At 44.9% G+C, this 15,133-nt stretch overlaps 1 protein-coding gene across 12 annotated transcripts in view; it reads left to right on the forward strand.

The window, feature by feature from the left end:
• HIVEP1 (HIVEP zinc finger 1) overlaps window positions 1-15,133 on the forward strand; it is a 168,191-nt gene that overhangs the window by 82,641 nt on the left and 70,417 nt on the right. For all 12 annotated transcript variants that reach the window (XM_064160931.1, XM_064160927.1, XM_064160926.1 and 9 more), the window contains one exon: window positions 7,104-7,157. In XM_064160931.1, the coding sequence (XP_064017001.1) occupies window positions 7,104-7,157 (54 nt within the window). The remainder of the gene's footprint in view (window positions 1-7,103; window positions 7,158-15,133) is intronic.

The following is a 15,133-nucleotide window of genomic DNA, read 5'->3' on the forward strand; positions in this document are numbered from 1 at the left end:
AGAAAAAAACAGAGTGATGTCTGTCTTTGCATCCACTGAGGAAAAAACAACCCAAACTTGTGCTTTTTAAGATTGCTTTTCACATGTCCTCTGATACAGTTAGGTAAGAGAGAGTGTGATTTTTGTGAAAGCAGGAAGAAAAACTGGTGCCATCTGAAGCTGTTTTGCAGGAGGTATTTTTAGCATGACTCAGGCCTGAGAGTTGTTCAGTTGTTGTCTTTAACTGAAGGGGAAAGAAAAAAAATGCTGACATTTTCCCTCCAGTTGTTTTGGTTAAATATTTGAACATGTAATCCTAGCCTTTCAGGCAACATGCGAGCTTCTGCTTTTTTTTGAAGTGTTGATGCTGCAGCCTGTTCTTAGCATCAAGCATGGTGGAAATCTGCTTATTTCCCACTTATCCTTAGAGATTAAGAAAGCCCCAACCAAACCAAACCCCAACACAACTCTTTTTGTTGTTTTAGAGCAGGAATTTTTTTGTCTTCATCAAGAAGCCAACAACTCTTCTTGTTTTAACAATGACAGCATTTTTTACCGTGGCACAGACAGGTGCAAATTTGTATCATGAAAAATATTCCTGTTTGGGTGTTCTGCATAAGGTCAATGAACACTTCTCATCCACCAACCCCTGTGTCAGCTTTCCTAGTGGCTTGAAAGTCATCCTGCTCTCAGTGACGACTCCTCCAATGCTGCGTGAGTTGGCGCTGTGCAGCATGGATCATTCAGCAGAACAAAGTCTTCCCATTCCACTGACCTTGGCACTCTGCTGAGGGAAAAAAAAACAAAACAAATGAAAACCCCAAAACAAACCCTGCAGACAAACCCACAAGTGGAAGATTCCTTTTGCTCCAGCTTCAACTGCTGTCAGAAGTTACTGTTTCCATATTTTACAAACCTCACACTTTCCAGCATTTCTACTTTTCTTGCTAAAATTTTGCTTCCTTAAGTGGCCATGTAAATAAAAACTTTCAGGGTTGTCTTGAAAATTTTTAATGCCGTTTCTAAGTTAATGGCTGGACACAGAGATCTTGGAAATGTTGTCCAAGCATAGAATCATAGAATGGTTTGGTTTGAAAGGGACCTTAAGGATCATCTAGTTTCAACCCCCCTGCCATGGGCAGGGACAGCTTCCACTAGTTCAGGATGCTCAAAGCCTCATGCACCTCCAGGGAGGGGACAAGCACAACCTCCCTGGGCAGCCTATTCCAGTGTCTCACCACCCTCACTGGAAAGAATTTCTTCCTATTATCCAGCTTATATCTCCCCTTTTCCACTTTAAAGCCATTTCCCCTCCTCCTATCACTGCAAGCGCTTCTAAAAGGTCTCCCTACAGCTTTCCTGTAGGCCCCCTTCAGATAGTGGAAGGCTGCTGTAAGGTCTTCCCAGAGTCCTCTTTTCTCCAGGCTGAACAATCCCAAGCCCTCAACCTGTCCTTGTAGGTGAGGTGCTCCATCCCTTTGATCATCCTCGTGGCCCTCCTCTGGACCCACTCTGATGGTTCTACATCCTTCTTGTGGTGGGAGCCGCTGAACTGTACTCAGTACTCCGGGTGCGGTGTCAAGAGAGCTGAATAGAGGAGAATCACTTTACTCATCCTGCTCCTTGCTTTATGATTCTACCTTAAAGTGTGTATGCATTGACTTACTGATATCTTTAAAAACAAACTAACATAAAACTCTTTATAAACTACATTTTATTTCTGGTGTAATTGAAATCTGTGAGGTTACATCTCTCAGTGAAGATCGGAAGTGAAGAACATAAAGCTGTTGAAATATTTGGCTTCTTTACTCACTTAAAACCCCCATCACAGCACCACCCCACCTAGCTCAGTCTGTTGGTATCCATTTAATGATCTATCACAGCAGGAGGTGTGTAAAACAAGAAGCACATTTTGCTGTGTGCCAATCTTTTTCCTCCCATTCTTGAAAAAGCACAGTTCCATTATATATTTAAAACCCTGAGGAATTTGATGATATTTCCACACAGCAGATGCCTGCTGGGGGAGAGTTGTGTTGGACAATAACATGAAAGGGTTTAATAGTGGTGCAAAAAAAAAAAGCCATTTCACCCATATTGTTTCTTCTTTTTTTTTTTCACCCACCCAATATGTATATTATAGTATTTATTATTGGTTTATTGCACATATATATATAAAAAATATATACCTATAAAGTTTTTTTGTAATGCAGTTAGTTAAGGAAGTAAAGATAAACCTTAGGAATTTCAGTGAGAAAAGCAGAAATACTGAAAAGTGTGAGGCATATAAAATATGAAACTAGTAACCCCTGACAGCAATTTAAGAGGGAGCAAAAGAAATCACAGGCTGCGTTGTGTTGGCAGGGACCCTCCAAGCTCATCTTGTCCAACCCCACTGCAGTCAGTAGAAACATCTCCAACTACAGCAGGCTGCCCAGGGCCACATTGATTCTGGTGTTGAATGTCTCCAGGGACAGGGCCTCAACCGTATCCCTGGGCCACCTGTTCCAGTGTTTTACCACTCTTATTGTAAAGAACTTCATCCTTTTGTCCAACCTACATCTGCCCTGCTCCAGTTTAAAGCCATTGCCCATCGTCTTAGTGCTGCAAGCCCTTCTGAGCAGTCCTTCTGGGCTGTATTAGAAGGGCTGTGGTTAGTAGGTCGAGAGAGGTTCTCCTGCCCCTCTACTCTGCCCTGGTGAGGCTGCATCTGGAGTATTCTGTCCAGTTCTGGGCCCCGCAGTTCAAGAGGGACATAGAAGTGCTTGAGAGAGAGTCCAGTGCAGAGCCACAAAGATGATTAAGGGAATGAAACATCTCTTATGAGCTGGGGCTCTGCTGCTTGGAGAGGAGGAAACCAAGAGGTGATCTCATTTATGTTTATAAATATGTAAAGGGTGAGTGCCAGGAAAATGGAGCCAGGCTCTGCTCCATGATGCCCAGTGACAGGATAAGGGGCAACAAGTAGAAATTGAGGTATAAGGAGTTTCATGTAAACATGAGAAGGATTTTTTTCCCTGTGAGAGTGACAGAACACTGGAACAGGCTGCCATGGGGGGTTGTGGAGTCTCCCTCCCTGGAGATATTTAAGACCTACCTGGATGTGTTCCTGTGTGATCTGGTATAGGTGATCCTGCTCTGGCAGGGGGGTTGGACTGGATGATCTTCCAAGGTCCTTTCCACTGACATTCTGTGATTCTGTGAAAATGCAGCAGGCTGGGCACTTTGTACAATGATGCTGACCATGTTTTAGTGTGATAACAAGAGCAGGTAGCTGTGTGATAGGGGTCATTACAAGGATGTAGACCTCAGTGTTACACTTAGCATGACATTTAATACCTATGCCTCATTTACAGTCAAAATTGGTACTCTTTAGTTTCCAGGAACCATCACTGAATTTTTTTTGTGTGTGTGTTCAGAAAAAAAAGGCTGGACTAAATGATCTCAGAGGCCTTTCCCAGCCTCACTGATTCTGTGATTCATGATGCTTGAAACTGTTCTGCACAGAGATATGTCCATAGGTACAAAGACAACAAATGTGGTGAAGCATTGGCCCAGGTCACCCAGAGAAGCGGTAGATGCCCCATCTCTGGAAGCATGCCAGATCAGGCTAGATGGGGCTCTGAGCAACCTGATCTGATTGAAGCTGTCCTTGCTTACTGCAGGGGGCTTGAACTAGATAATCTTTAAGGTGCCTTCCAACCTCAGAGATACTGAATCTGTAACCTGTTGGAGAAAACTGCTCAGGAGATTGATGAAACGAAGGAGAGCTTCTGGCTGTGTCCCAAGCATGTGTTTACCTAGTTATTATTTCTGCTATCTGTGGTTTTTGTTTGGGATTACAGTCTGACAAAGAAGCAGTTGGGAGTTTCTGATAGAGAGTCATGGCTTTTCTAAATCAGAGCAAGAGAATTCAGCTAAGGAGATCAAAGCAGTTAATCTTTCTGGCAATTTAATGCAGCATACTTCCAAAATACCTCACTAATTTTGCCTCTGTAAAATAGGATGATCGTGAAATTAAATGCATCCATTTCTTGTAGCATTTATGTGAATTATGCAGGTAATTCTTTCAATAGTGAAGCCACAGTTGTCCCTCTACTTAAGTATAAATTTTGGTGACAGATCTTTTATGTCCTCTCAAGAGATAAATATCAAATATTGTGCATCAGATGCGTGTCTGAGCAGAGGGGGAGTTGATTTGATAGCCAGTCTGTGGTTTTGATTGCATGTTGGTAAATCTTACAGCTCCGTTTTTGGAGGGTTCGTTTGTTGCTGTTTAGTTTTTTTTCCTGTACCTTCATGTATTTCAAAGCCATCATGCAGCTTTGCAGTTGCTTATTCCATCATCCTCCTGTAAAGAAATAATCTGTGGGAAACCAGTGTGAGGTTATTAGCTAGATTTTTCTCTAAGGACATTAGTGGCACATGTATTTAGAAGATGCTTTCTTTATGTTTCCTCTTATATACCAAGTGAGGCTCAACAGGGCTCTGGGCAGCCTGATCTAGTTGTGGGTGCTCCTCTTAACTGCAGAGGGGGTTGGACTAGTTCACAGAATCACAGAATGTCAGGGGGTGGAAGTGACCTCAAAAGCTCATCCAGTCCAATGCCCCTGCCACAGCAGGATCACCTATACCAGATCACACAGGGATAAATCCAGGCAGATCTTTAATATCTCCAGAAGGTGAGACTCCACAATGCCTCTGGGCAGCCTGTTCCAGTGTTCTGTCACTCTCACAGAGAAAAAAATCCTCCTCATGTTTCCATGAAACTTCATATGCCTTAATGTCCACTCATTGCCCCTTGTCCTGTCGTTGGGCATCACCCAGCAGAGCCTGGCTCCATCCTCCTGGCACTCATCCTTCACATAGCTATAAACATGAATGAAGTTGCCTCTCAGTCTCCTCTCCAAGCCAAGGAGCCCCAGCTCCCTCAGTCTCTCCTTGTAAGAGAGATGTTTCATTCCCTTAATCATCTTTATGGCTCTGCACTGGGCTCTCTCAAGCAGTTAAGGAGATATCCTTCAGAGGTCCATTACAACCCAGACCCTTCTATGAGTCTGTGATTTTTGTTAGTAGTTGTTACTTAGAGCCCTTTCCAGACAAAAATGTGTACATACAATGTTTCAGCTGTAGCTGCAATCCAGGAAGGTATTAACTATAAAGTCTCAGGTCTGCATAACTGAGCTGGTGAGAGGTTGTTCTCTTTATTGAGTTGCTTGTGTTTGTCTCTGGCAGCCAATACATCAGCACAAAAGAAACCAGGCATGAAATTTCCCTTTAAATATGCTCATAGGTCTCATTAACCTTAGAGAAAGAAGGAAGAAGTATCTTCATTTGCTCAGACACTGGGAGTCTGCCCAGTCAGCATCCTCACAGGATGATTTTGATGCATTCTCTGGAACAATGTGCAAGAGAGAAATTATTGTGCTTTAGTGAGTAAGGAAACCTGGTGCTACTTTTGAAAGGCAAAAGCTAGATCAGATTTCCCAGAGCCCTGTTGAGCCTCACTTTGAATATCTGCAGGGATGGGGCCTCAAATACCTCCCTGGGCAAGACATGCAGAACTGGAGTGAGCTAAATGAAACTCAGGCTTAAAACCTGTGACAAGGGCTGCTTGCAGTTACTTTTTTTTGGTCCTGCTGAGGCTTCAGCTGTGAGCAAATGATTCCAACATATCTAAGTGGTTCAGTTCAGAAATATTAGAGAAGTCATTTAAAGCCACTGATTTAGAGGTCTATGGAAGAAAGGACCATTTCCTGGAATCCTTGTGTCGTATAGGGTCAGTGAGAGACGGAGCAAGTGACAGCCTTGATGCTCAGGCTGACTTTGCAGGGCTGTCCTCATCTTCCTATGTGGTAGCTATGAAGTCTTGTGTTTCTTGAGTTGGAGTAGTAGTATCAGAGAAGTTTAGGATGAATCTAGTTATGTTCTATTTTTTCAAAGTAGTTTTAACTAAAACCTGACCCCTCCCTGAGAAGAAAAGCTACTTTCACAAGTGTTTTGGAAAACGATCAGTTGCATCTGAAAGCCATGTTCCAAGCTCAGATCTTGGTCAGTCATGTCGTAGTCTGGTGTGGAGCTCAGCCTCTCCCAGTGCTGCTGCTTCTTAGCAACCACATTCTGTGGTCCTGAAGCCACTCAGATAAATGCTTGCTAGGAAAAAAAAAAGGAAAAAGACATGTCTCATTTTTTTATTCATTCCACTATCCTCTTATCTTGCTTCTTTCTCTGCACATGCAGGTCAAGGTGCCCCTTTCCCATCACAGAATGACCTAGGGTGGAAGGGACCTTAAAGATCTCTACTCCACCCTCCCAGCCATGAGTGGCCTAGGTTGGAAGGGACTTTAGAGATCTCTACTCCACCCTCCCAGTCATGAATGTCCTAGGTTGGAAGGGACCTTAAAGATCTTTACTCCACCCTCCCAGCCATGGGCAGGGTCACCTCTCAACTACTCAGCTGCTGAAGACCTCATCCTGCCTGGCTTTGAACACCCCATGCAGGAGTGGCAGAAACAGTTCCCTCCCTGACACTGATGAGTTAGGGGAGCAGCAGGTGACCTGTGAAGGACAGGGTGAGAGTGAAAACTCATGGCCTCCTTTTGCTGCTGCTCTGTGTGTGTGTGTGTTTCAGGTGGTTTCACAGAGGAATAAGCACAGGGCTACCACTACTATCTGACAGCGTTGGGTTCGTCGCTCCACGTCACAAATCCTGTTTGCTGCTTCTGTCGCTGTGTTTAGTGCCACATTGTCTTGTTAGAAGAGCATTTCTCAGCAAGGTATTAAAATGCTCTGTAATGCACCATGATACCTGTTCCAGAGTCCTCTGACTGTGTGCATTATAATAGGTGGTGCAAAACTACTGTGGGATTAGCTGTTGGCTGCAGATCCGATGCCAGTTCTTTTCTTCCTGCAGTTCTGTGTAATTTAACATGTCAATAGCCTTGCTGGTAAAAAAAGATAACATTTTATGAGGCTGTATTACTCATAATGTGTCACATATTTCTGGCTGAATGGTATCACTCCTAAATATAAATAGAGAGTTCAAAACAGATTTCAGGAAGTTGCTTCCTAAAGTCTTGCCCTTTTTTTAATATATGAATTTTAATAATGACTTCTTCTTCTTGCAGACAAAATTGAAGAAGCACAGAAACAACTTAATGGAACAGAAGACCAACAGAGAGGTAATAAATAAACCCAAAAAAATGAATCACAGTATCATTCTGGCTAGAAGAGACCTTTAAGATCATGGAGTCTGCCCACTAAGCTAGCACTGCCAGGTTCCCACTAAACCATGTTCAGCACTAACCCTACCTATATTTTAAGTACCTCCAGGGATGGGGAGAGGAGTCTGTCACTGATCTTGGCTTGACAACCCTTTTGGAGAAGAATTTTTTCCCTAAACCTTCCCTGGAACTACTTCAGGTCATTTCCTTTTGTCCTGCCACTTGTTACTTGAGAGAAGAGACCAACCCTCACCTCCCTCCAGGCTCCTTTCAGGTAGTTGCAGAGAGCAGCGAGGTCTTCCGTAAGCTTCCTCTTCTCCAAGCTAAACAATCCCAGTTCCCTCAGCTGCTCCTCAGAAGACCTGTTCTCCAGACCCTTCACCAGCCTTGTTGCCCTTCTTTAGACATGCTGCAGTACCTGTAGTGAGGGGCTCAAAGCTGAAACAAGTATTCAAGGTGCACCTCACCGTTGCCAAGTACAGGGGCCACACTATTGCTGATCCATGCCAGGATGCTGTTGGCCTTTTTTTGCCACCTGGGCACACACTGACTCATGCTGAGCTGGCCGTCAACCAGCATCCCCAGGTCCTTCTCCACTGGGCAGCTTTCCAGCCACTCTGCCCCAAGCCTGTAGCATTGCATGAAGTTGTTGTAACCCAACAATCCTCTGAAGTACGAAAAGCTCACACCGAGATTCTGGAGGCCTTCCTGCATCATTGAAAAGGCTGTACTGGGCTGGGCATTGGATGAGACTGCAGACATCCTGTCTGCAGATCAGAGGCTGTGTCTGTGGTGCCCTGATTTTGCTCAGGCACAAAGGCTTTGTTTTAACCACTCGAGTATTTGCCTTGACCTTGCTGCTGAGATTGCTGAAGCTGTAGCATTAGGGATGTGCACAAGTTACTGACTGCAGCTTCTGCTAACCATTGGTTTACTTAATTGTAATTAACCATCACTGGTACACAGAAAGCAGTACGTGATGGTTTCTACCAGGTGCTGAAGAGAGATTGATTATCACAGCTTATGTCAAGAAGCAGATGTCCTGTGACAGACCAAATCTGGGTGTTGGAGCTTAGAAAGCTGATGGAAAGGTGTTGCATTTCAAGGCTGGCTGCTGTGGTTCCTGTTTGGTTGTGTGCTAAAGCTCATCTGCATGCCCGTGGAGGTGCCTAGAGAGACACTGTGGGAGGAGCCCAAACTGTACTTTGCTGTACTACTACTGGGCCTGTCACAAGAAGGCTGTGAGAGATCCATTTACATAAGCCCAGAGGAGCACAGGGGAAAGTAGAAACCCGAATTAAGGACTTGAGAGAAAAGGAGACCTTGTCCAGCACCTTCCAAGAGCTGTCCCCACAAAGCCTGAGCCCCAGTGTCCAGGTGTGAAAACCATCACCATGAGCCATGAGCAGCATCTCTCCAGGTGACTTTTTGGACTAGTAGTGTTGCTAGCTGGCAGTGTGGGACACACTGAGGGATACAGGGGTAAAACTTCTGAGGATTGCATGGAACCTATTATGGAATGTCTAGGAGATGAACCAAAGATAGAAAAATTGAGAGATTTAGGTTATACAGGAAGGAACAAATGTGGGAAGTAGAGGGATAACTGAATAAAAGGATCTGTATGCATGCTAGCAGGGGGTAGCCAGGATGCTTGCCTTGCCATGCTCTGCTTCTGACCAGCAGAGTCTGTCCTGTCTTCTCTTTAAACTCCACCTTCAGCTGTTCTCCAGTAACAGGTTCTTTACATGTAAGGAGAGGATTTGTGGTATAGTGAGTGTGGATGTGATTGCTAGGAAAGATCAAGCCAGATGAGCCACTGAGTAGATGGAGCGGGATAAGGGTTGGGTTTGAATGGGTTTGGAGGTCTCTGAGTCCAAGTGTGACTGCTGGTCTCTAGGGTTAAGAGCACCCAAAGGTGGCTGTAGGGACTAGAGAAGTCCTGGACATCTCTGCGTATGCAGTGGTCTGTACTAGAGGCGGGCTACAACCTTGGACACTCATATGCCCAGGTACAGCAACTGGAGAGACTGGCATCTGGGAGTGGCTACTGGGCTGCTGCTGGGGTCCAGATTGGATATGTCAATATATTCCCATTAATGGGCCTCTGTCCTGCTGAGCCACATCAGGGAGCAGAATGTGGTGGGTGGTGTTGGCCTGAGTGCTCAGAGTGTTTGTCTGGGATCTGTGTATCCAGCCATATGTATGTGTACATACCTGTGTATGTATGTGGTGTATATCACAGAATCAGAATTAACCAGGTTGGAAAAGACCTTTATGATCACTGAGTCCAACCTATCACTTAATGCCTTCTAATTAACTAAACCATAGCACTAAGTACCTCATCCAGTCTCCTCTTAAACACCTCCAGGGTCGAGGACCCCACCACCTCCCTGGGCAGCCCATTCCAATGCAAATCACTCTTGCTGTGAAGAACTTCTTCCTAACATCCAGCCTGGTGCAGCTTGAGACTGTGTCTGTCCTCCTGTTTTGTCACTGGTTGCCTGGGAGAAGAGACCAACCCCACCTGGCCACAACCTCCTTTCAGGTAGTTGTAGAGAGCAATGAAGTCTCCCCTGAGCCTTCTCTTCTCCAGGCTCATGCATGTGGTCTCTGTTGGGAAAGTGTTTTCAAGCCTTGCCGAGTAGTTTGACCTGGGAGCAAAGAGCAGCTGCAGCCTCACTGGCTGACTGGATTTGGCTTGAGATACTTTCTTTGACTGGTAGTCTGTCAGTGCTTTGCCTTGTTCTGGGTAGACATTCAGCGTTCATTGTAGTGAGCTCTCCTCCTGGGCTGTGGCACATCTGGACACAGTATTGTGAATTTTCGAAGCTCTGTCCCACAATCAAAGTTTATTATCTTCTGAAACAATGAACATCAAAACTTTTCAAAGTTTAGAGGACAGAAGAAGTACCCAAGAGGGTCTCAGCAGAGTCCATCTGGCCCAACAGAGGCAGGAGGATGTACTGTTAAAGGAGAGCGCATAAACCTGGCCACTTTCTGTAGTGCATTCCACTCACACTGTCCACGGGCATTGGGTGAGGGATATCTACCTCATCCCTTTAGTACCTAGGTATTTATGGAGCTGTTATCCAGGTATCCTTTTGGTGAAATGCAGGCTCCACCCGGTATTCTCTGGCAGCAAACTGCAGAAGTTCACTACAGATGACATACAGAGTACATGATTTTAGCTTCTTTTCTCAGCATCCCAGTTGTCGTCAGTTCTCAGCAGGTGCTCCCTGCTCCAAGCACTGTGCCGTTTAAGCAGCACATCTGCAGTCGTCTGATCCACTGCCTTCGTGATTTTATAATGCTCAGCTCTATCTTGCTCAGCTTTTCTTTCCTCCAAGCTTATGTCTGGTTTAGCTTGTCAGGGGAAGGTTTGATACAAAGTGGCTCTTACACACACCAGGGCTGTGGTGTTGCCTTAGATATTTCTAGAAGTGTCTAGCTGCAGTCCTTCAGCCATTTACAGGGACTTTGCAGTAAACTAGACCTTCTGCTAAGTAGTTCTGACATACTGCTGTTTAGTTGATCACAGAAGAGTGGTGTTGTCTTCCAAACATAAAAGCCTTGGCGTGTAAGGTATACCTGTCTGCTCTTTCCCTTGGCCTTTCAAACTCTCAGAATGGTAGGGGTTGGAGGAGCATCACCTAGTCCAGTCACCCTGCTAAAGCAGCCATCTGCATCACATTCCAGATGGGTTTGAATCTCTCCAAGTAAGGAGACTCCACAGTCTCTCTGAGGGGCAGTCTGTTCCAGTGGTCTGTCACCCCCACAAGAAAGAAGTTTCTCCTCATGTTCAGATGGAACTTCATGTATTCTGGGCACCACTGAAAGGAATCTGGCCCCATCATCTTGACTTAGGTACTGATGCATTGATAAGATCCCCTCTGTCTTTTCCTCTCCAGGCTAAATTGCCCCAGGTTTCTTAGCCTTTCCTCATCAGAGAAATGCTCTATCATCTTCATAGCCCTCTACTGAACTCTCTGCAGTAGCTCATTGTCTCTCGTGAACTGGAGAGGTGTGGCCTCACTGGGGCAGAGTGAAGGGGGAGGATGACCTCTCTTAGCCTACTGGTCACAGTCCTTTTAATGCCCTCCAGGATACCATTGGCCACGAGTCCACATTGCTGGCTCCTTGTAAACTTGTCCACCAGGATTGGTCCTTGTCCACAGAGCTTCTTTCCAGCAGGTCAACCCCTAACTTGCACTGGTGCATGGGGGCACCAATAGTGTGAGAAGTAATGCTGAACTAATACTGCTCTCAACTATTTTTCTGTTGTGATGGACATGAAGATGATCTAACTTCTGCTTTCAGGTGTTTTTTCTCGTGTGTCACCCAGTAACTTCTTTGCACAAAGGAACAGAAACGCTCTAGTGTAAGCTTAATGAGGTACCCTAAAAGGGATGGGCTTCTAAAGATGTATGTGGTGGTGACATTCAGCTTTCAGCATCCCAGAATCCAAGAGGTCATTGCTTAGCTTTCAGCTGCTAATCACAATCACAGAATCAGAAGGTATGGGGCTGGAAGGGGACCTCTAAAGATCATCCAGTTCAACGCCCACTGCCAGAGCAGGATCACCTATACCAGCTCACACAGGGACTTGAATATCTCCAGAGAGGGAGACTCCACAACCCTAAATTTGTGTGTGCCAATTGAAAAACACATTTTTGCTTAGAAAATTGATATAAAAATAGCTGGGATAATAAAGTTTCTCTTTTATTTTGTAATGAAAAATGTCCTCCATATTTTTTAGTTTCTTAAATGTCGATATAGATTTTTTTAATATAAAGTAAGCAAAATTATTTATTTGAAGCTTTTAGAATCTGAAGGCCACTGGGAAAAAAAAAGAAAATGCATGGTTTGAGCTAATCAAGTAAACAAAACTGTGCATATACTCACATAAATTAATTTAAGTCACAATCAGATACACATGAAGTATGGTTATGTATTTTTTCCTCTTTGCTCATCTCTTTTGCCTTTCAGTTCTGTCTAGATCAATTCAGATTTGTTTATTTCCTCCCTGAAATGAATAGGGAACCTAATTTTGTGGAGTGTGACACAGCCCTGTCAGTAGTGGAGCTGTCAGTGGCAGAGTGTATTAGCAGGGAGGCTTTTATTCCTCCGTTTAATCATGCTGGGGTTCTGCTGGCTGGTGTTGTGCACTGCTCAGTCATAAGTTTATGCATGTGTGGGATTTAAGTTGAATTTAATTGACTACAAAACAATATGTATTTAACACCTCGTTTTACCATTAGCTGCAGTAATCCAGTTAAGAGCAAACTGGAGCAGGACTCAATTAAACACAGAGGAGGCAACAAATGAGCAGGCATAACAAGTTTGTAAACTTTGGTCATTTAGTATAAAGTTTGAACTGGAAAGCCTGCTTTTTTTTCTTGGAGTGGCAATCCATGAATGCACTCAGCCTGTGATCAATGCATTATGTTATTGATCCTCTCCAGTTTATCAGTTCTGATAGATTCTCTGGAGCACCTGCTTGAGCTGAAGTGGTCAAGTTTGTCCTTAAAACTGTCTCAAGGTCTATTCAGCACCTTTTTGAGACTGTCAATTGCCTACCAGCGAAATTAGGGTACTTTCTCACTCAATCATATTCATGTTCCTTGAAGAGCTTTTACAGTTCTTGCCTTTGGCTGGAGATGCTACATGTGGAATTTGAAGACTACCGCATCTTCAGTTTCAGATCCTGACCATAACTGTTCCCTTCTTGGTCTGTTTCTAAGTTGCTCTCGCTTCTTGCAGAAGTCCAAGCGGTTGTGGCAGATGTAGCATGGCAGTGGAGTTCCCTTGCAGAGGTACCATGTTTGTCCGTGAAAGAATTTCAATGTTACACACAGATCAGCTCTCTTTGCAGAGTCTTCTGCTTTGACATTAGGAGGGTCCTCTTCGTTTGTATCCTGAGATGAAGAAACATTGTTGGTCCAAGAATTTTGTCTGCTTTCGTCAGTGGTTGTTTAAGTGGCATAAGGCTGGTGGTATTTTCTGAGAAACCACCAAGACAGAACCATTCAAAGCCCTGATTTGGACTCCAGCAAGGTCCAAGCAACTTCTGAGATGCTGCTAAAAAAATAGCTTTATTTCCAGCCTCTGTCATGGGGCTACCTAAAGTCTCCATCTGTGCTTCTGTCGGTGCTGATCTGTCTCTGAGGCCCTAAGGTTGACCCAGCATTTGGTGAAGTGTCTCTACAGTCTGTATTTGCACGCAGGACTGTAAGGCTTTTCATTCACTCACTTAGGTCTGTGTATAGCTGTGTAGAACCACCACATTGGAGCTGTGGTGGAAAGAAAGAGTAAAGCAAGGGGAGACTGCGTTCTAGCAGCAGCTCCTTCTCTGGGATGCACAATCCACAGGCACATATGTTCCCCTCCCACGCTTGCAGTCCCTTCAGAGCGGTGTGTTGGCGTGGAGGAGAGGCAGCCGCAATGCAACGCCCCTTACCTTGTGTGCCCATCTGCTGGGGTGGGTTGTTTTACTGAGGTACTATTTTTCTAGTAAACGCAGTGCTGCTGAGATGCAGGTGAGGAAGTTTGCCGGTATAAATGGAAGCGTGCGGGTTCAGTTCAGAGATGTGAGTTCTGCGGCAGAGTCATGGTAGGCTTATTTTGACTGTTCCTTGGGTGTATTAGAAGGGGAGTGGTTAGCAGGTCGAGAGAGGTTCTTCTCCCTCTCTGCTCTGCCCTGGTGAGGCCACATCTGGAAATAGTGTGTCCAGTTCTGGGCCCCTTCAGTTTAAGAAGGACCTCAGGAAACTGCTTGAAAGAGTCCAGTGCAGAGCCTCAAAGATGGTTAAGGGAGTGGGATACCTCCCTTATGAGGAAAGGCTGAGGGAGTTGTGTCTCTTTATCTTGGAGAGGAGGAGACTGAGAGGTGACCTCATTAATATCTATAAATATGTGAAGTGTGAGTGTCAGGAGGAGGGATCCAGGCTCTTCTGAGAGATACACAGTGATAGAAGAAGGAGCAGTGGATGCAGGCTGGAGCATAGAAGGTTCCATGTAGGTGACAAAACCCTGGAACAGGCTGCCCAGAGAGGTTCTGGAGTTTTCCTTCTCTGGAAACATTCAACTCCTGCCTGGTCATGTTCCCGTGTAACTTGCTCTCGATGATCCTGCCTGGTGGAGGGGTTAGACTAGATGATCTTTTGAGGTCCCTTCCAAATCCTAATGTTCTGTGATTCTGTTTCTTCTAGGTTCTTAGAAACCTTCCCTTCCTTAACATCCCTCTTGTTAAATGGGTGCACATTGTTGACAGAATTGTTGAGGAAGTTTCAAATACCTTACTGTAAATACCCACAGCCTTCCCCCAAGATAACCCAAATGTTGTATGTGTCTTACCTTAAAGATCAATGCTCTTTTTGTGTTGCCACGGCCCAGCTTAAAGTTGACTCCCCTTAACCCACCATCTGGCCTCAAAGGAACGGCCAGGTCCCTTCTCTCTTCTCCTCTCCCCTCTGGTACTCCCCACCCCACTTCCTGCCATGGCACCTCTCCTTGCCAAAAGGCAGGTGAGAGCCCTGTATGCTGGTGATGTACCCTGTTCCCCAGGGTCATCAACTGTATTCCTTCATTCATGGGAAATAGGGAATGGAGTGAGAAGGGGAAAGATCAAACCAAAGATCTGGAAATGTGGTGATAAACATTCTGATTTACTGGCCCAGGGTGACTTCATGCTCCACAGATGTTTTCCCTGAGTTTTTCCTGTAGGTTTGCAAGCATGTGAACTTTCTGGAGCTGTGCCTACGTTAGCCCAAAGCATTTTATTTCCAAGTTGTATTTGTAAAGAACTGTGCCTTACTTTTTGAGCAAGGCATGTCACCAAGATCCAAAGTTTCATTTGATTCTTTTCATCTTGCCATCCTTATCTCCAGCAGCCACATGGGCTAGAAATACAGGTGCTCTAAATGGAAGTATATAAT

The sequence above is a fragment of the Pogoniulus pusillus genome, chromosome 21 (assembly GCF_015220805.1).
Source record: "Pogoniulus pusillus isolate bPogPus1 chromosome 21, bPogPus1.pri, whole genome shotgun sequence".
NCBI classification, from domain to species: Eukaryota; Metazoa; Chordata; class Aves; order Piciformes; family Lybiidae; genus Pogoniulus; species Pogoniulus pusillus.